The following is a 21,896-nucleotide window of genomic DNA, read 5'->3' on the forward strand; positions in this document are numbered from 1 at the left end:
TCCTCAACTTCATTTGATGGTTGAAAATAAACAGAATTTTATATAGCTATGTGGTTATGATGGACCTCTTTCAAAGCATTTAGTATTTTAAAAACTACCTCAATGCTAGATTGTATTTATTGTTCAGTCATCTTGTAACGTCCGATCCATGTATTTTGTATTACGTGTCCATTTCTTTCTAGACAATGTGCTTTGCCTGAGCTTCTTCTATGTGCATCTACATTGGCATGCACGGAGTAATGTTGCTACTTGCATTGATGGACAGAAAGATATGGAGGATAAGAAAGAGCAGGGATTTAGCTAAGACATATTCAAATTTCATACATGGCTTCATGGCTTGTTGCTGTGGTCAAGTACTCAACAAAGAAAGGGAGAGAATGAAAACTCCGACACTGAAATTAAAAAATTTATATTTTTGAGTCGTTAAAGAAATACACACAATTTATAGTTGAAAAGAAAAGTATAGTTTCATGATAGGTTTTCTATGGAGTTTTGACATTGATAGAAATAAGCATACTATAGAAATGGTGCCATGCTTAATGCATTTCATGAGATGAGAACGGAAGATGGAAAGGAGTCAATAATGGAAGAATCCTCAACTTCTTTTGATAATTGAAAATAAACAGAATTCTATACACCTATCTGGTTATGATGGAAATTGTTCAATGCATTTAACTATTTTAAAAACTACCTCAACGCTGGAATATACTTACTGTTCAGTCATCTTGTGACCTCTGATCCCAAGTAAAGTTGGCATGGAGACTGGTAATGTTTCTCATTTGATAACACAATCTTATTAGGTTTGTTAGGTATCGGATTTCAAAAATTAAAACAGAACAGTGTCTTAGACCAGGCCCCATTGACAGTGATTTGGATTGGCCAATATTTATACAGCATATTGAAGTTCGAAATCAGAAAATTCAACCAATTACATTAAAAAATTCCTTTACATACAATTATACATTATTGGAAAAAAAAAAAATCAAGGTTGTTAGGAAGCAGGGCGTTTACTAAAGTAGAATGAACAAAGGACACAAGGTATTTTCATTATTTGTCCCCTGTTCATAATCTCCCCATCACCCGACTAAAATAAAATCAATATATAGGCATTAGAAATATATAGGTAAAGGATCTGACGATGACAAGGACGACTCACGTCCACTTTATCAATCAGATGAGTCTTATTGTTTAAGAAACATAGATAGGTGTTGGAGCGACCTTCCTTTGTAGCCTGCAGAATTGTAGCTTGAATTAGGACTCGCCACTTGAAAATGTGCACTTTGCTCTAAGTCTTACTTTGATTGAAACAAGCATCTCGGAAATGTTATCTCACATGCTTATAATTCCATTGCACACGCAAATGATATTAACGTCAGTATAGAGATTTCAAATTCAATTATACAATACATACCAGTTGTCTTTTGACCAAGTGCACCTATCAGTATCAATAACATGAATGCTATAGGCGTGCCTTGATTTGGATGACTCGTTCACAAAACTGAATCAATGGATATACGAAAGGGAACAACACATTAATTAGAAGATTGTTTGTTTCGCATTTTCTCTATGAAATGTGATGGCTATAGAATGGATGTAGTAGTGTGGGACAAGTGGTCACCCAACTTACCTCTGGTGCACAAGGTCACCATGAATCAGCACTAAAGTTCCTGCCTTTACTTCAAGAGGCACAAAATCTTCATAACTGTATGAAGGAGACGGATTATCGAAATGGACTCCATCACCATCCCTTATAAACCTTCTCGCAAGCCCACCTGAAAATAATACAACCCATTCAACCTTAGAATAAGATCTACAAATTATAATGAGACTTAAAACTGCCATTAAAGAAACAAAAGCGTTTCTGTTACCCTTCTGAGATTTTGGAAGAGCCCAAAGGCAGCCATTCTCAATGGTAGCATCTTCTAATGCCAACCACAAGGCCGTGCATGAAGGTGGGTCTGTGTATAGAAAACAATTATCTTGGTGTGGTACGACCTCCCCGCCTATTCCTGGTTGCTGCACAATCATGCATGCAGACAATCAGAATTATGAAAGAGCATCAAGAACCTTTGTTATGTATTATAAAATTTATGTCAGGCAAATTCCAAATAGAAAAATTGACATTTTAGACTTCCATAATACAAATGGTAGGAAAAAAAAAAAAAAAAAATCAAAACTGCAAAATGACACAATTTTCTTGAAGATGTATAGGTGTTCGCGATAGTCAAAAATTACAACACATGACCCCAATCATACAAACATATATGTATTATGCATGAATCATAGACAGGATCATCAAAGGAAAACACGAGGACAGGGACAGAAACAAAGTTATCTTGGGTTTCTTAAGTCTCTAGATCATCAAACGTCTGCAACATGTGAGGAAAATGAGATTTGTTTTTTGGATAATAATTTATAATTTAGGTGTGGGTCATAGCCCATTGACTTTGGAACCATCCTTCTCTACAAGTTCCAAGAAAATAATGATGTAAATTAAACAAAGTTGAGCGTAATTTTTCCTCACTTAGCTACTGATTTCCATCAAATAAGAATATGAAACATTTTAGCTAACTTTCTTCATAGCAAGATAGCTAATGCAGAATCCACTGCCTCACAATATCAACTACTCTGCAAATAAATTATTATGCAATTGGATTCAAAATGTTGGAAATATGATTATGTTGATGGGGAACCCCAGATATACATGGAAACTCTTACGGTAAAAAACCAGAAAACTTATTTATATGAATGTTCTTGTAGGCCTCAACCTACCATTACAATGATTTACTGGCACCAACCACAAGAAGACACCAGTCCCCCCTTAAATAAGTTTAATGGCACCAACCAGAAGGAGACACCAATCCCCCCTTAAATAAGTTTTTTGGCACCAACCAGAGCTGCATATCAGATTCCTTTTTCATACATTTTCAAACTTAGATCTATAGGCTTTTCCAATTATACAGGTTGATTGATTTCTAGTTAAAATTGTCTTTCCTCAAAGTCTCTTCTACTTCTGCATATCACTCCTTGCTTTGTATCTTCAGCTCTGTTTTATCCAAGACCTTATATAATGCTCTTCTATTTTGCACACCATTCTCTGCTCTGTACCTGCATACAGTATCAACTTATCTGTTTAGACTTCATTCTCAGATCTTGATCACACATATTCCATACATTTCATTCTTAGACTTCTTCTCCTGTTTGGTGACACAGAACTTCATTCGACTTTTCAGTCTTTCTTGCTCTTCACGTACCAAAACCACAATTGTCTCCACAAAAACACAGTACAATCTCTTGCTCTACTTTCAAATTTCTCTATCTTATTTATACTACATTAGCACAATGAAATCCTGGCAGGGCCTACATGACATTGAACATAGTCCAAAAAGCCTGGATTATTATTTTGTTACATGACTTGATACCCAGCCCCTATGTCCCAGATAAGACTTATTTCAATGGCTACTTGGCTCTTCGAGGGCTTAACTTTAGTTACATGAAACCATATGATAGGACCAATTCAAACAAGTGTTTCGTAAATCTAGATCTGGGTCCACTTAGAGCTTTAACACACTAGCTCACTCCACACTCTGAAGCCTGGATAGCTAGATGAGCCTTTAAGTTCAAGATTCTTTGGCCCCTGTTGTGAATTCCAATTTGCCCATAGAACTAGGTGATGTGACCCAGCGCAACTCATACAACACTTTATTTCACCGAGCCCTCAGTTTTGGGCCTTTTTCTTCTTTCAAGACCAACTGTTGGGACCACAGCCTTAAAGCTTTGATCCAGATATCCGGGAATTCAGGTCTTTCTTAAGCCGCACACTAGTTTGAGGTCTGGATGAGCCAAAGGCTGGATGTAGTTCAGTTTCTTCTACACAGAACCACAACCATGGAACTTTGACCAGACTTCCTTTTATTGTATCAAGATCTGACATTTGTTGGTGACAATGTTGTGTACATCCTCGGATGTCAAATGCCTAGATAGCTTTGCAGAACCCCAGGACGTCCGATAGTAAGGGTTTTCACTTCACCCATTAATCTTTGAAGCCTCCGGAGTCCGGACACGAAAATGTTTTAACACAGTCAAGCCTTACTAAACCGTCCCCTAGCACGAAACCTGACACCTCTAGGTCTGCCACATCAATCCACAGTGGACCAACCACAAGCCACCACATGTTCCTTTTGCCACCTCATCACTGCCACATGTACATTGTCGCATGATACCAGTCAGATCTTAGCTTTTAGAACTTAGCTTTTAAAATAGCACTACAATCCGATGCCCGGCGGCCCGTTATAGAAAGAAAGAAAGAAATTATTTTAACGTCCACGAGGCTAAAGATAGCCTATGGGACAGATTGCTTCTTCGTCCGCTTGATGTATTCGGCCCTTTTCTGTGAAGCTTCACAATAAATGCTTCCAGCTTCTCGACAAACCCCTCGCTAAATAGATTATCCCAAGAGCTAGCTGCCAGCATATCTACATAAATTTTCCTGTTGTCTTTGAAGGCCTCACATTCTAAAATGAAATGTTTTTCTGTTTCCACTTTTCTGGAAGAACAAAAAAATGCATACCCTTTCCTCCCACACTTCCTTTGGGCTTTTCCAAGGCCCTGTTTCACAACGGAGTTGATGAGAATTAGTCCTTAACTGAGCAATAATAATTTTGGCTCTCCAAGAGATATTGGCCTCTATGTATGCTTTTGGTTGATGATTATGAGTGGGATTAAACACTTCAATATAGTAATTTTTCTTTCTTCCTAGCTTCTTATCCCATGTACATTTGTGGAACTTTTCCATAACAAAAGCTTTTATCTCTTTGTTGTTTATGGGACACGCGTTCAAACAAATACCCCATTTACTAAACCATTTGTTATTTTGCTGCATCCAAGTTTTTTTGCTCTTGCACAATCTATCATTAAAGACAACCTTAGGCCATCTACCCTCTTCCATTTGCTCGATTATTTTTAAATACCTTATGACTCGCACCATAGCAATTGCTTCAATAGGAGCAATCCCTGTTTCACTTAACAAGATATCATAAGGAACTGCACTTTTAATCTTAAATTTGTTTGTAATCAAACGCTTCTGAATTTTCTCAATTTGTCTCCACTGCATGTCGGAGGTACTGCTAGCCCACAGTTCACAACCATAGAGAATCACCAAAATCACTAGAAGCCCAAAAAGAGTTTGAGTGGTCTTCCAGTGCCATAACTCTACCTCTCTACACCTATTTTGAAAAGCATAAAATGCTTTCCAACCCCCCAAAGTTCTTTTCTTTCTACAACCATTCCAGCTTAGATTTTTGTTGAAATCAATTCCGAGGTACTTGTAATCCGCAACTTCTTCCAGAATGTTGTCTTCAAAGTAGAACTTATGTTGGTTATGTTTTCTTTTCTTAGAGAAGACCACTACTTTTGTTTTGCTGATATTGACTTGCATCCCCACACTTCTACAAAAATGCTCAAGGGATAGTAAGTGCTCTTGCAAACCAAGAGCCGATTTAGCAATTAGAATAAGGTCATCTGCATACAAAAGAAACCTTATAACAAACTTGCACAAATAGATACCATCACCCCCTTGCGAATTTAACCACTCCTCAAGCTTGTCTATATATAAACCAAAAAGGGTAGGAGACAGTGGGCAACCTTACTTGACCCCGATATCGCTTCTAAAACTTTCAGAAACGCCTGCTAAAGTTCTAATTTTGACTTTCACCTCTTCATACAGCCTATGCACAGCTGCTCTCAAATGCTTAGGAACCCCAAGTTCCTCCATCCTCTGCCAAAGTTTATCCCTAGGAACCGAGTCAAATGCTTTTCTGAAATCAACAAAGCAACAAAAGACTTCTTCCTTTTTCTCCCAAACTTTTTCAATGATATGCCTTAAAGTTATGTAATGATCAACTATGGTCTAAAACATACTTGCCCTTTAGCACGCTTATCTCTTTCTTCTGCCTACTTGCTAATTTTGTTTTCTAACATGCTTCCAAATAGCTTTGCAAACAAAGGGTTTATCATGATGGTCCTATAATTGGAGGGATTATTGATGTCACCTCTCTTGAAAAGAAGTATTGCCAGACTAGTTGTCCAATCTGTAGGGAGCCCTTGTTGTATGATGTTGTTGAAGATTTTTGTAATGTGAGGTGCAAGAATCTTTGAACCCCACTTTAGATACTCTACTTGGAGTTCAACTAAGTCTTTTGCTTTTCCAACACCCAACTTCTTGATACCCATCTCTACCTCTTGTACCGTGAAGAGTTCAATATCAGTGTTGACCAAGGGGGGAGGGTCAACCTTGGGAACCTGTCTCGCATGCTCAAACCATTTAGAAGCTGTAGTATTATTTCCAATTTCTATCTTTTTCGGTTGGAGCTCCTTCCAAAATAATTTGGGATTATTTTTCCCAAGGAAGATTAGTTCTTCCCTCCTTAAAACCATGAAATCAGTGTTTGTATTGCTTAAAAACTGCTTGTAAGATTTGAACTTTATATTATGATTTATCCTTGTTTGACTCTTTCCACATTCTCCTTGCCTTTTTGCATTCCTCGTCAAACCAAGCACTACCCGGAAAGCAATTTGTTTCAGACTTCTTAATTTTTGTTCTTTTGCACTTTGCAAGTACGCATTGAATTAAATGTGTTAATTCATGACTATGAAGGTTGTGAATTGTAATTTTATCCTTCTCAAAGAGCCTCTCTAGCGTCATTTTGAAGGTATTACAATTTTCTGGGGTCAAAAGAATTTTGCCCTATGGGAGATTTTGTTGGACATGCTGACTTTTTTACTCTAATTGTTTCTTTCCAATCCAAGAGAAACATAAATAAATTGGCTTGTGATCTGATTTCAAATCCCACAACTGATCTCCAACCAAAACTTATTCCATTTTCTCACACAAGCCATGTGAGCAAATTACATAATCTACCACACTTGCTCCATTGTAAGTATTGCAAGTGAAATTACCGGACTTTGCCCATCTATTCAAGCCATTACAAATGACTAAATCAAAGGCCCCACATAGAGCAAGCAATTGTTCACCAAAGAGATTGCAGCCCTTGTCCTCTGAAATTCTTTCCCACTGATGATTACTTTCTTCTGTAAGCCAAATAGGGTCACAATTATCTTTACAACAAAGAATGTTAGTTTGCTCACTTGCAGTCCTAGCATTGAAATCACCCACTATAAGGACTTCACCTAGCTGTGAATATGTTGCAATATCCGCTTTTAAAGCTGCATATGGATCTTTGTGGTCAAGCCCTCTACCTTTGTAGATTTTTGAAACCTGTGGCGCAAAATAGCATGCTGCAATTCTGATGTGGTTTCCATTTTTTGATATTTTAAACCAAATGAATTGCTTATTTGAGTATTTTTTTTCTAACTGAATGAGACGACCTTCTTTCTCCCTTACTAAAACCATGATACCCCCGTGCCCTTTGCCATTCCCTACTGCCTTGTTCCACACTGCCATCTTCCAATATCCTTCAAACAAAGGTGCCTTACACCCTTCATGCTTATGTGTTTCTATGAGGCAAACTATGTCTCTATTTTCCGCAATAGGCCCTAACCTAGGTCCTCGTCTCCATGGGTAATCTCTACATTTCCAACAAACTAATCTTAAGGAAACCTGGGTATGACTTGATTGCTATTTATTTTGATATGCAAAACTCACATTTGAGTCTTTGTCACTGTTTTCCCATACCGACCTTGCTTTCTGATTTTCTATTGAAGAGTTTGTTGCCTCTTCTTTATTACCATCTTGCTGCTCTGTTCTGGAACGAGATCCAAATTGCGCTATTACAGCTTTGCCTTTAGAAATCCATGCTCTCTTTTCTTCATCTCTTGCTGCCCTAACCTTTAAAATTTCCTCCCTTCTTTCCTCCTATTGTTTTACAGTTAAATCTTCTTCTAGTAAAAAACGAGAACCCTTCAAGAGATGTTTCTTGCTTAGAATAATATATTTATCACGCAAGCTAAGCATAATGACTTTTATGGGCCTGGCTCCCACCCTCCATGCTTGGCATATTTGTCCTTGCCATAGCAACTTGTCTTTCAAGAAGTCTCTTGCAAGGTCAAGAGTACATTCGTTTTTCTCATAGTCTTTCACCCCTTTAATAATTATGTTTGCTGCCCTATTTTGTCTTTCCTTGCCTTCACTATCTTGCATGTTGTCAACCTGAATATTTGTTTCTCCTTCCTTATTAGCAGAATTGATAATAACTTGGGCCCAAGTTTTGGAAACTTTGGTAGAATCTCCTTTCATTTCTTCTCTTGCGTTCTCTTCGTGGTTGTTTATTTGGACAATCATTTCCCCTTTATCCTGGGATGATTTCACATTCACCACCTCTGTACTTTCCACTACGGATTTCTTTATGTTTTGCACATCCGCCTTCATGCGTTGTCATTCTATCTTCCCTATCAGGAGAGCTTCCTGTAGCAATGCCACTAGTTCTTTTAAAATTTTATTACTTTCTGCTAACGCCTTGTTCTCAGCAGTTATTATATAAATTTTGGGCCTTGTTCAATGTGCGCACACACACACCACATATGGTAACAGTGTAAAAATAACTTTACTCGACTAATTAGCTGTGTTGAATTTTCTACTTAACCCAAATCTTGATTTCAACCCTCAATAACTTACTTAACACAAATTAATGCAACTAAACTAACTAGCGTTAAAATCTGAAATTAATGAGCAGAAATACATTAAGCTAACAAATCTGAAAATGCACAGCGGAAATGAACAATAGACACACATTTCTCATGTATATTTGACACATGAGATTTTGGGCAAAGCCCCTGGAAAAACCCTAAAGGGAAAACCAATCAAGAAAGATAAATTTTATTAATGAGCTCACAGGAAAAATTATAGGTTTACAGCAGCAATTAAAACTAGCAATAAATGCACAGTATTTTCCTCATTTTTCGTGCCCAGCATTGACTTTCATGCCCAGCACTATGTATGGCCCTATACCTTGTTGTTCCAGCACCTTGAAAAACATACCAAGAATTGTTATATGGTAATGTACAGCATTCAAAGCCGCTGCACTGCCTGTCGAAAAATCATTGTACAATCCGCCATTAATGTTGTCCTCTCCTTGAAATGTGTGCCCCTTTCTTGCCTTGGGAAATGTGCCCTCTTTCTCACTGCCACTCTTCTCCTTCAACTCTCCAAAATCTCTTTATCTCAAAATGTGCCTCTTCACTCTCCAAAATCTCCTTTTATGTCTTCATTAAAATAGTTATAACTAACCCTAAGATCTTCAATGGTCAAGATTAGATCTTGGTCACGAGATCAAGAGACATGATTTAATCTCTCGTTGAGATCACTTAAATCACTTAAGTGACCCAACTTTATAATATAAAGTTACTTTCACTTTATAATCATTATTATAAAAAGCACTTTCTAAAATCACTTTATAAAGTCATTAATATAAAAAACACTTTATAAAATCATTTTATAAAGTCACCATCTAGAGAGTGTCACTTGGACACTTCCACATGCTAGGCACTGCCAATGCAAAAGTACTTGTCCAAGCTACCCCAAAAATATAGCACTCCCTCTTAGCGAGGAAGGTACTTCTAGAACCTCCATTTGGAGTTGTTTACAAACCCAACAAACCATCCGCTGCTATTGTAGATGCTCCCTCGGAATCAAAAAGCATCCCTGCTACTTGCCCTAGAATTTGTGTTGAAGACTTGTTCTGTAAACCCATGCTCCAATGAGTCTCCTCACACTCTTGAGCACATGTCAATGTCATCTCATACCAATTGAATACTTTGACAGTACTGGAAGAAGCCTCACTACCACCTGTCCCTGAAGCTAACACTGAATCCAAGATCCCCTTGGATCCATCCATAGGCTATCCTAGCAACTTATATGATTGCCCTTGTCTAATGCTAAGCACCACTGTTGCATCCAAGGCCATTCCCTCTGAACATAGAAGCACCTATCCATCCTTGAACAAAAATCTATATCCAATATCCTCCAAAGTTGATACTGAGAGCAAGTTTATGATCAGCCTTGGAACAAATGACATCCCCACCACCTCCAGACAACTCTCGACTCTAGCTGGAATCTCACACATCCAACCCCCTTTACCGCATGCATGGTACTAGTCCCACAAGTCACATTGCAATTTGAGTCTGTCTCTGAAACACTGCAGAACATTAACCTCATCCCGTCATGTGATTGGATGCTCCATTGTCCACTAGCAATAACCCATTGTCCTCATACACCGCAGGACCATTGTTTGAAATACAGGTGAAAAGAGAAGACTCTTAAATCTCATAGCAAAGTCATCAATCTTAATTGACATTGCTACTGCTGCACGAGTCTCTTTCTTCTTCTTCTTGTATAGACACTGGCTTGCATAGTGACCAATCTTGTGACATGCAAAGCATTTCACTTTTCTCATGTTCTTCTCAGAAGCAAATCCCCTACTTCCCTTCACCTTACACTTTCCCAATACAATAAAAGCAACATTCTCCTCATCATCTCCATCATGTTGGCCTACATTTTTGGAACCTTTCCTTGTCTCTTCTTGTATGAAATCATCCCACAATCTTTCACAACTGGGAAGATTTTCCCATGCAACAATCCCATCAACAAAGACATCTCATTTCTTAGGAAAACCACTCAAGGCTAATCTCACCAACTATGAACTCTCAATGGTTTCCCCCATTGTTGTCAACTCATCTCTAATATGTGTGCTCTTCGTGAGGTATGATGCAACTATGTCAGTTTCAGACATCTTGGCACTTCTTAGTTTTTCCCGTAATACCATCTTGATGTTTTCATTGGAATTTTGGTATAACTCAGTGAAGGCCCCCATGTTGACCTAGATTGTCATTGATGTCAATATGGCAATATTCTGGATGAGTAAACAATGATGTGAGGCCAAGGAGAAGTAGAGTAGATTCGTGAAGAAACAGGAGCAAGAAGCCATGAGGAGAAACCAAAGGAAAGCCAAGACAGTCAAGCCATTGGAGAGAATATCGTAAGTCATAGGAGCTATCATAGCAGAGCTATCAAAGCAGAGAAGAGGTATTGGAGCAGTATCGGAAGCCACAGGAAAGCCAAGTAAGTGTAAGAGCGGGAGATTGAGGAGGAGCCATATTGGTAGTATCGCATGTAATATATGCCAAAGAAGTTAACAGAGGAGCCAAAAGAGCTGAGGAGTATATAATATCGACAGAAATTAGGAAGATGGATGAAGAGTGAATGCACGTGGTTATATTCCAAAAGGCGAGTTTGTAATAGTGGCAGTGGTTTTCGGGCAGACGCTAGGTGGTAAGTGGTATTTAGAGGAGAGCATCTGATTCCATTAACCGAGCAACACGTAGCACGAGGTTGGAGAGAGAAAACCACTTTTTCGGGTGGTTATTTCCCTTGCAAATTGCTCACCCGAAATTCATGCAGGCCGTTGGATCCAGCGCGGGTTGATCGACGACGAAGGATCAACGGACGGTTTTGGGTTGATCGGGTTAAGTGTTGACCATCAGATCGTGAGCAGATCAACGGTGGAGGATCGCTAAGGAATACCGCTTAATATCATATCATAAGTTATAAAGGGATGGCACATTAAATATGCGATTGCGATATATATATATATGCGATAATACACAGACCTGTTGCAACATTATAATACGACCTATTGAAATATTGCATCCGTTGAATCACAATGTTCAAAAGAATTGACATTGCCAGACTGCCGATTGCGATATATATTATGGACCCGACTGGACCATTGCAATATGATTTAATATATTATCGCATCCATCGCATATCGCAAGCCTCTTGTAAAGCCTTGCCACATTGAAAGCGTCAATTGCGATATATATATATATATATATATATATGGACTCGACGGAGTTATTAAAAACAGATTATAACAATATCGCGTCCGGGTATCGGGGAATTGGCTATGTTATGTGCAAATCCGCTGATTGCGATAAAGTTGTAGAGTTAATATGATATCGCATCCAGAAGGGGAATCGGCCATCGGCTATGTTTTAGGCACGACTTATAAAAGACCTCCAGAACTTGTGATTGCGATTGAGATTGTGACGTGGCATGTGGGACCTCTATATGACTATAATCTCTCTTATATAGTTTCCGTGAACAATTAATGTATATTGTATGAATATTAAAAAGGGCCTCTCTGATATTTTTTAATATGCAACACTATTGTAATTCGGCCCCTCTTCCACATTAACGTGTCCTGTGTGTATTGATGGATTTGAAGAGATAGAGGAAGCCGAAGAGTGAGCGCAGAGGAAACTGAAAGATCAAGCGAGCATTGAGGTAGCCGAAAAGCCAGCGGAGAAAGGAAGCCAAAGGTCAGGGGTATCAGGAATATAAAACAGAGAACAAGGAAAGTTTAAGGTCGACTGGCAAACTGTAAGAAATAAAGGACGTTGAAGCTCTAGCAGAAATGGAAGGAACAAGAGGATAGAAGTAAGTCATAGGCCTAGCAAGGTTGGGAGCAGAGAATTACAACCAAATAGATCCAGACAGTTTACAGTAGATGGTTGGAGCCCTTGAGGTTGGTGCCTCAGAACTGAAAAGATTGGTGTCCTAGGAGTTGGTGCTCCTAAATTCAAGCTTGGTGCCTTGACAAGACAGAGTTGGTGCTCTTGAGGTTGGAGCCTCACAAAGAGTCCAAGTTTGTGCTTGGCAACTGATTGAAATCATATATATATATATATATATATAGATATTGTACTTGATTTATTGCAAAGATCACATTAATAAAAGCATCTATTCCTGTTATCTATTTATGTGTTCCAATTATAAATGTTTTAACTAATAAAAATAATAATTGAAAAGAAATATTGATTCACACCCCCCCCTCAGTATTTCCAACTCCCCACATATCAAAAGCATTAGCCTTAACTGTAACATGAGAAATGGCATGGTCTTTAATGGAATCAAGAAGAATCCTCTTAGCTTTAACATTCTTTTGGACAAAGCCCTTGGAAGAACCCCGAAAGGGAAAACCAATCAAGAGAGAAATTTTATTAATAAGCTCACGAGCAAAATTTTAAGTTTACAATAGCAATTAAAACCAGCAATAAATGCATTGTACTTTCCTCATTTTTGTGCCCAACATTGATTTTTGTTCCTAGCACTGTGTATGGCCTGTACAACCCTATACCTTGTTCTAGCACCTCAAAAAACGTACCCAAAATTATTATATAGTATTGTACGACCTTTAAAACTATTGCACAACCTGTGGAAAACTCATTGTATTGTCTGCCATTAATGTTGCCCTCTCCTTGGAATGTGTGCCCCTTTCTTTCCTTAGGAAATTCACCCTCCCTCTTGTTGCTCCTCTTCTCCTTTAACTCTCCAAAATCTCTCTCTTAAAATGTGCCTCTTCACTCTCCAAAATCTCCTTTTATGTCTCATTAAAACATTTATAACTAACCCTAATATTTTCAATGGTCAAGATGAGATCTTGGTCCAGGACATCAACAGACGCGACTTAACCCCTTGGTGAGATCATTTAAATCACTTAAGTTACCCAACTTTATAATATAAAGTCACTTCACTTTATAGTCATTAATTATAAAAAGCACTTTATAACATCACTTTCTTAAGTGCGTAGAAATTCCACGAAATTCTGATATACTAGTATGAACAATGTTAAAATCACTTTCTTTCATATAAACAAAGAATTTATCTACTCAAATTGCAGCGGAATAGAACAGAAATAAATGCATAATTCACACAATAGAACACAATTTTTCTAGCGAACCCAATTGGGAAAACCCTCTGTTGCTTGAGAATTTTATTGAAGAAATTTGAGCAATAGATCTCTTACAAATACACTTGCTTCAATAGAGAATACAATGATCTCTCAGCCTTAGACTAGGCTTGAAACAATCTGCAAGAATGTTGATCCTCTCCTCCTAAGTCTGTGCGCACTAGAAGCCTGAATTCCTCGTGCAAATTCACCTCCTATTTAATAAGGAACCTCCTATTTCTATGTGCACTTCCTTGGGAAATTACCTTTCTCTCCAATAATTCGCACAAGGTCTCTTGGCACCTTTCTCTCACAAGCTCAAACAAATTATGATGCAAATTGTGCCTTCGTTCCTCCTTTTAATGCAATTCGTATGGCTAAGTTTAGCAAATTTCTAATTAAGGAAAGTTGATTTTGTGATTGATTGAGTTAACTAAGTGAAAACTCACATGCAACTCATCTTGTCTCAAATCTAAGACTTGAAACTCAACCACTTGTCCTTTTCCTCAATCAACTTGCACTAGAAGACAAGTAACTCGTCCTTCCACTTGAGCACATTATTTAACTGCATCATAGCTCGTCCTAATTTTTAGGGAATCTCCTAAATTTTAGGAACTCGAGCATGCACAAGAAGGCAATGTCACATGGTTCGGGTTTTACTTCAGTTTCAACAATGATTAGCTTCAGTTTGAGTTCGAATTTTTTGACGAGGTTTGGATGAGGTTCGCCATTGGGTCCATCTATATATATATAATGAATTATAGGATAAAATAGTAAGAAATCATCAAAAATGCTATTACAGACATGGAAACTGCAAGGATAAATTACAAGCTTGAGTTGTGACATGAAGTTATGAGTTTTGATCTATGGACTTGGTTAATGACTATGAGGTTCGATGAAGTTCGCCGAACCTAAAAAAAAAATTAAGTTTTGCCTAAATTTGAACCTCAAGGTTAAATTTCGACGAACCTTGTGACATAGCAAGAAGGAACTCGAATTTGACTCCTTGAATTAAGGCACGAATCAAGGAACCTATTTCTCGCCACCTTTTCAACACTCCCTCTTAGCAAGGAATGGATTATGTACAACTCCCAACTTATCCCTGTGATGAACAAAACTGCTTCTTGCCAATGCCTTGGTCAAGATGTTTGTTGTATACTCCTCCGTTGGAATGTACAATAGCTTCACTATCCTTTGTTTCACACTATCTCTAAGATGGTGATAGAGGATCTCAATATGCTTCGAGTGATCATGAAACATTGGGTTCTCAGAGAGTTGTATATACAACTCTGATTATCATAGTGAATCATAATAGGCTCCAACCTCTGCCTGAAAAATACCATTGTTGAAATGTGTAACTAGGTTCGTTCTTCATAAATATGAAATGTACTTTTCATTCTTGTATATTGTAAAAGGAAAGAAAAATGTATTATTGTATTTTTGTAGCATGGGTTTCATGCTGAAGGTCTTTTATTTAGAGGTCAAACACCCTTTAAGTGCTTCTAGGGTTTGTCTTAGGATCAAGAAGTTAAAAGAGTCATTACCATATGAAGAAGACCCCATCGGGCACATTGTAACATGTAAAAAGAATTATTTTTGTATTTAAAAGTGTCAAAATACCCTCCAAGACCAAGTCGGCCTCATTAGGGCATGTCATCCTCCTTGGAAGCCTATATATAAGAGGGAAATCGACCTCCTATGTACACTCACTCATATTTTCATCATCTAAGCGAAGGAGAAGCAAAAGAAGGCTAGCGAAGAAACAAGAAGAACAAAGGACAAATGTTTGGGTTATTTCTCCCTTTCTCTCTCACGTGTGAAAGACGGCTAGGGTTTTGACATTGCAAGGTCAAAGTTGAGGAAATTGCAAAAAGAAAGTCGAAGGAAGGTCTATTAGGTCACCTACAAACCCTAAAAAAAGGAGGAACCCAAGCGAAGGTCAAAGGAAGCCTTGGAATCCCTAAAATTGCTGACACGTGTGTAAGCGGTAACTATTGCAGGGGTCGAAAATTTCAAACCTGCGGTGAAGGCCGAAATTTTGTAGTTGGGGGTCGAAATTGTGCAACTAGAAGAGATTTGATTGGATTTGACTTGGACAAAGGAAGCACATCATCAAGGAGGTCAGACTTGGTCTTGGAAGGGTATTGGTCTTGGTCTAAAGGTCTTGGAATTTGTCATTTGAAGAATCTATAAAAAGAGAAGAGATTTATGAGTTTTCCTCTCAAGTGGAGAGGTTTTTGCGATGGCTTGCAGCCTACATCCCATGTTCTTGTGTATTGTTGATCTTCTTGTTTTTGGTAGTTGTTTGATGTTAAGAACAACATAATAATAAGAGAAGAAGCTAATAATCAAGAAAATTAAAAAATACATCACAAGCAGATATCAAGTTGAAGAGAAATCATCTTAGTGTTGAAATTTCTAAGTCTGAAACGTTAGAAATCCCTACTGCATTATCTAGTTTAATTTCTCCTACTTGTTTATTCCATTAACAAGTTATTTATAAATATAAATACTGAAATAAACACAAATGCAGCCTTAACTCATATACAAATCAGCAACTGAAACACTGAGATAAACACGCAAGGGACAGTTATTTTTGGACAATCGTCCCCGGAAAAACCCAATGTGGGAAAACCGGTGTAGCAGTTCTAAGGGTTTTATTATTATGCAAATTCTTGAGTACAACTAAGGGGCTATAAATGGCTCACCCAACAAAGATTGTTACACAACAGTAATACCTCTTCTCGGAGATAGATATTCAGCCTCTCAGCTCTAGTCTGCCCCACGAAAATCCTTTTGGCGCTTCCTCTTGGCCCTGCGTCAGCCCTGCTAGCTTCAGCTCAGCTCTTGAAGCCTTTGCATCGGCCTCCTAGCTCTCTGCGTCAGCTCTCCGGCCCTCTGCGTCACCCAGCAGGCCCATCAGCCTCCGCGTAGCTCTAGCTGCCTCTGCGTCAGCCTCTTCGGTCACTGCGCTAACCCTCTAGCACTATCCCTGCCTCTCTGCTATGTACTCACTACCCCTCGCTGCAATAGATCACTTGTTCGAATTTTCTCAGCAAGCCCCGCTCCAGAAAATTGAACTGACTGATCAACTTGGTGTATCTCCAACTGACCCTCAAGCCTCCTCTTATACTTTTCTTGTTGAGTCTTCAATGGCTAAGATTAGATTTGGCTTGAACCATGTCATTTAGAACATTCTCACCCAGTTTTATATTAATACCCATTAATATTTTAATTTTCCTAAGTTTAGACTTAGGAACCCCATTAAAAATATTAATTATTTTAATATCTCTCTAACTGGGTGGAATTTCCCCAAACCATTTATGGGTCTTGGAGATCTTATGTGCCTTAGCCTCTCCACCAATTTTCATGGCTAGAGCACATTTGATGCTACCACAAATCAACACTCCCTCTTAGCAAGGAATGTGCTCTAATAATGCTCCACCACTGAAACATCACATTGATCCTTCCACACCGGTACCTGTGCTGATGCTTGGCCTGTTGCCTCACATCATCTACACTATTGCTTTTTGTATTGTTGCCCATGACACTGCCACTGCCACTGCTACATCTGTACTGCAGCTCCCTCTCAATATGTTGCCCCTAGCACTGCCATTGCTAATTGTCGCACTGCAACTCAGATACCGAGAAGTAAGTAATTGATCTACCCAAATACTGACATCCCGGTCAGTGCAGTAGCCTCATGAAACTAAAGTTGCCTCTGTTGCTATCTTGTGCTCCCTTTGTTGCCACTACGTTGTTGCATACACCTTTGTGTCTCTCACACTGCTGCAACCTCCACTGCGTTGCCTGATATTTCTGCACCCAAGCATGACCTTGCTGCTCCGCTACACATTGCTCCACTCGATCTCTGTCATCATGCTACTGTCATTAAGGGCTCCCGTAGCCGGATATGATCCAAGAGTTTGGGCACCTCAAGGATCCTGCCCCTAGTATGTAGTCCTCCTGACTACAACTTGATGTCTCCCCACCTCTTCTCTAAAGGTGCATGAGCACTCATGGCACAGTCGTCATCAGTCTCGACTTCTTTCTTCGCCTTAGCCGAAGCTGCCTTGGAGTCGGAAGCCTCTCCCTTGTTCTTCTTCCTAGGACATTGGGATGCATAATGTCCCAGCTCCCCACAATGGAAGCACTTCACCTTGGAGATATCCTTCTTCCTCTTCCCTTGTTGTCCCGCAGATGCTAGAGTCGCATCCTCCTCCTCCTCTTTCTTGATTCGACCTCCTTTGCCACTACTCCCCGCATTGGTCAACCATCTAATCTCTTCTTGGCAAAGAGTTGCCAACATCTCTTCCCATCCTAGAAGAATAACTCTGCCAAAAATGCCTTGGACAAATGTCTCCCACTCCTCAGAGACTGCATTCAGGGTGGTCCTCACCATGAACTCCAGATCTAGTGTAGACCCTATGGAAGTAAGTTGGTCATGAATCTCCTGCAATTTGAGGAGGAATAGATCTATCTACTCCCCCTTTTGCATCTGATATGACCGCAGCTGATTCTCTAATAGCATCTTCCGCTGCACGAAAGTGCCCTGATACAAAGTCATCAAAGTATCCCACATCTCCTTTGTTGTGTTCTTTTCAACAATATGTGGTACAACATGATCTTTGACCCCATCAAGGATTATGCACTTTTCCCTTACCATTGCATCCTCATATTTCTCATTATCAGCGGGGTTGACTGGGATAGCCACGGTTCTCAAGGCAAAGCCCTTGATATGATATTGAACCAGGACTGCCAGGATCATGGCCTTCCAGATGACAAAGTTGGAAGCCCTGTCCAACCTGTCCTGATCCTTCAGTCCATTCACTGCCATTTCCGCTCCTTTTATAGACTCCCTCTGAGTTTCGAATTCCCTCCCAGAAATCTCTCTCTAAGTCCTGATTTCCCTACTGGAAATCCTCCCGCCAAATGTTGAATCGCTCCTCTCCATCCTCCTTGCAACTACAACTCGGATCTGAGTTTCTTGGCTAGAAATCTGTCACAGTAACGACTCCCTCTACCTTGGTTCTATCCTATTAGGTATTGTTATGCTTCGATAGAACCAACACCCCACTAGCTTCCCAACCATAATCTACCCACAGCTCCCTAGTCCCAGCAACTAAAGCAACTAAGCCTTCCAACTTTGCGCAATCCCAGCAAAGGCTGAATCACTCATCTGGCCAACTGTGTCAATCCTACCTGGCTAAGTAGGATGACGTGGCTCTTCGTGAGCCTCTTCTGCCTCTGCGTTGGCCCTCTCCTTGGCTCAAAATGAGATGCAGGCCCTTTGTGTCACTTCTCTGCTGCCTTCTGCTTAGGAGCAGCTCTGTTTCTCGGAACAGCTGCTACTGCTACAAATTTCCGATATCGTTGATGCCTTCAGTCCTCCTATGATCTGCAGCCCTCTAATACCATGTTGAAATTTCTAAGTATGACACGTTAGAAATCCCTACTGCATTATCTGATTTAATTTCTCCTATTTGTTTATTCCATTAACAAGTTATTTATAAATATAAATACTGAAATAAACACAAATGTCGCCTTAATAAATATACAGATCAGCAACTGAAACACTGAGACAAACACACAAGGGACACCGTTATTTTTGGACAATCATCCGCGAAAAAAGCCAATGCGGGAAAACTGGTGCAGCAGTTCTGAGGGTTTTGTTATTATGCAGATTCTTGAGTACACCTAGGGTGCCAGAAATGGTTCACCCAACAGAGATTGTTACACGGCAGTAATACCTCTTCTCGGAGACAGATATTCAACCTCTCAGCTCTAGACTGCCCCATGAAAATCCTTCTAACGCTTCCTCTTGGCCATGCGTCAGCCCTACTAGCTTCAGCTCAACTCCTGAAGCCTCTGCGTCAGCCTCCTGGCTCTCTGCGTCACCTACGCAGGCCCCTCAGCTTCTGCGTATCTCTAGTTGCCTCTACGTTAGCCTCTTCGATCACTGGGCTGACCCTCTAGCACTATCCCTACCTCTCTGCTATGTACTCACTGCCCCTCGCTACAACAGATCACTAGTTCCAATTTTCTCAGCAAGCCCCACTCCTGAAAATCGAACTGACTGATCAACTTGGTGTATCTCCAACTGACCCTCAAACCTCCTCTTATATTTTTCTTGTTGAGTCTTCAACGGCCGAGATTAAGTCTCTTATCAACAGCTAAGATTAGATTTGGCTTGATCCATGTCATTTAGAACATTCTCACCCACTTTTATATTAATACCCATTAATATTTTAATTTTCCTAAGTTTTGACTTAGGAACCCCATTAAAAAAATTAATTATTTTAATATCTCTCTAACTGGATGGAATTTCCCAAACCATTTCTAGGTCTTGGAGATGTTATGTGCCTTAACCTCTCCACCAATTTTCATGGCTAGAGCACATCCGATACTACCACAAATCAACACTTAGTTGTAGCCCTTTAGATTTCTAAGGGCATGATGAAGATCACTACATCCTTGAAATCATTGAAACAATGTTCTATGGTGGCAAGTCATCTCAAGCAAGGTATCAAGGTATTATGGAATCTCCTATTATCCATCAAGAATAGTATGACCAAGACTTCTACAAAGGACAAAGGGTTATTCTCAGCACTTACAGGTGCGTTTGAAGATAAAAATATTTGGGTAATCAACAATAGAGCATCAAGACATATGACAGGTGAGCACAAATAGTGAAAGACCTTATCAAGAGGAAAATCTTCTTACTCTGTTGAACTTGACGATAAGAAGAGCTATCTTGTAAGAGCAATTGGATCAACTTCATTGGAGTTGGAAAATGGAGAAAACATTCATCTCAATAACATTTTGTTTGTGTCAGGTTTGCAAAAGAACTTACATGTCTAGAAGATAAAGGAGATAGAGTCGCTTTTATAGATGGAAAGGTTGTGGGATGGGATAAAAACTCTAGCATCGACAATGCAAAAATCATTGAGATTCATGAAGGAAAACTCTACAGATTGTCGACCCCTCTCTCACAAGCTTTGGTTCACATTGAGGTAAGTCCATGTGAACTTTGGCATAGAAGGTTTGGACACCTCCACTATAAAATCTTACCAACTCTAAATTCAATTGTTAATGGCATCCCTAAACTCGAGGATCATGAAGGAGTGTGCAAGGCATGTGCATTAGGTAAAAATGTTAAGAGACCATTTGGAAGCAGTGCCTCAAGGTCAAAAGAAATTATAGATCTCATTCATTCTGATATTTTTGGTCATATGTCTACGAATTCTCTTGGAGGTCATCTATATTATGTAACATTCATTGATGACCACTCAAGGAAAACTTGGATCTATTCGCTGAAGTCCAAGGATGAAGGACAAATTTCAATAATTCAACGCTGAAGTAGAGAACCTTACAAAAAGGAGGATAAAGGTACTAAGATCTGACAATAGAGGAGAATACACATCAAAGGAACTCATAGTTTTCTGCAAGGAAGCAGGGATTAAGGAGTCGATAGTCCCATATAATCTTGAACAAAATGGAGTTGTTGAATGAAAGAATCAATCGATTGAGGAAAGTGTTAGAGCCATGTTACATGATCAAGACTTGCCTAAATTTCTAAGGGGTGAAGCAACAAAAATTGTCGTGTATGTTCAAAATCTAACTCTTCACAGATCACTAGACAACATGACTCCTGAAGAAGCATTCACTGGGAAGAAACCAAGTGTAGACCATCTCTGAATATTTGGTTGTCATGTCTATATTCACATTCTGAAAGATAAGAGAAAGAAGTTGGATCCTACAAGCATGAAGGGAATATTTGTTGGTTATAGTAACACTTCAAAGGCATATAGGATCTACATAAAGGAAGGGCACTGAATAGAAGTAAGCCAAGATGTGATCTTTGATGAAAGTATTGCATTCAAGAAATCAAAGGACATCCCGATTGACTTTGATGATGAAGAACTTCCAATATTCGAAGAAGAATGCACTAGGGAGGAAGAAAATTCAAATCATGAAGAAGAAGGTCCTAGTGAACCTGTGCAACAAGTGATCATCCCTAAAAGCAGAAAGAGACCTAATTGGTTGAAGTCTACTCTTCTAGATGTAGAAGGACATGGAGCAGCCAAAGGTACGTTCAGGGAAAGCAAGAAGCCCAAAATATATTCAAGTTATGCAGCGTATATGACAAAGTTA

The 21,896-nt window shown here is 39.2% G+C and overlaps 1 protein-coding gene across 2 annotated transcripts in view; it reads right to left on the minus strand.

The window, feature by feature from the left end:
* Nucleotides 1–769: 769 nt before the first annotated feature.
* The window catches only part of PAHX (phytanoyl-CoA dioxygenase (PhyH) family protein), a 104,164-nt gene continuing 83,037 nt past the window's right edge, over nt 770–21,896 (minus strand). For both annotated transcript variants that reach the window (XM_089371661.1, XM_089371660.1), the window contains 4 exons: nt 1,869–2,016; nt 1,628–1,772; nt 1,412–1,498; nt 770–1,231 (listed from right to left, as the gene is read on the minus strand). In XM_089371661.1, the coding sequence (XP_089227787.1) occupies nt 1,189–1,231; nt 1,412–1,498; nt 1,628–1,772; nt 1,869–2,016 (423 nt within the window). In that variant the 3' untranslated portion in view covers nt 770–1,188. The remainder of the gene's footprint in view (nt 1,232–1,411; nt 1,499–1,627; nt 1,773–1,868; nt 2,017–21,896) is intronic.

The sequence above is a fragment of the Pinus tabuliformis genome, chromosome 8, assembly GCF_031772625.1.
Source record: "Pinus tabuliformis cultivar Carrire ecotype Pingquan chromosome 8, CPIR1, whole genome shotgun sequence".
Taxonomy (NCBI): domain Eukaryota; kingdom Viridiplantae; phylum Streptophyta; class Pinopsida; order Pinales; family Pinaceae; genus Pinus; species Pinus tabuliformis.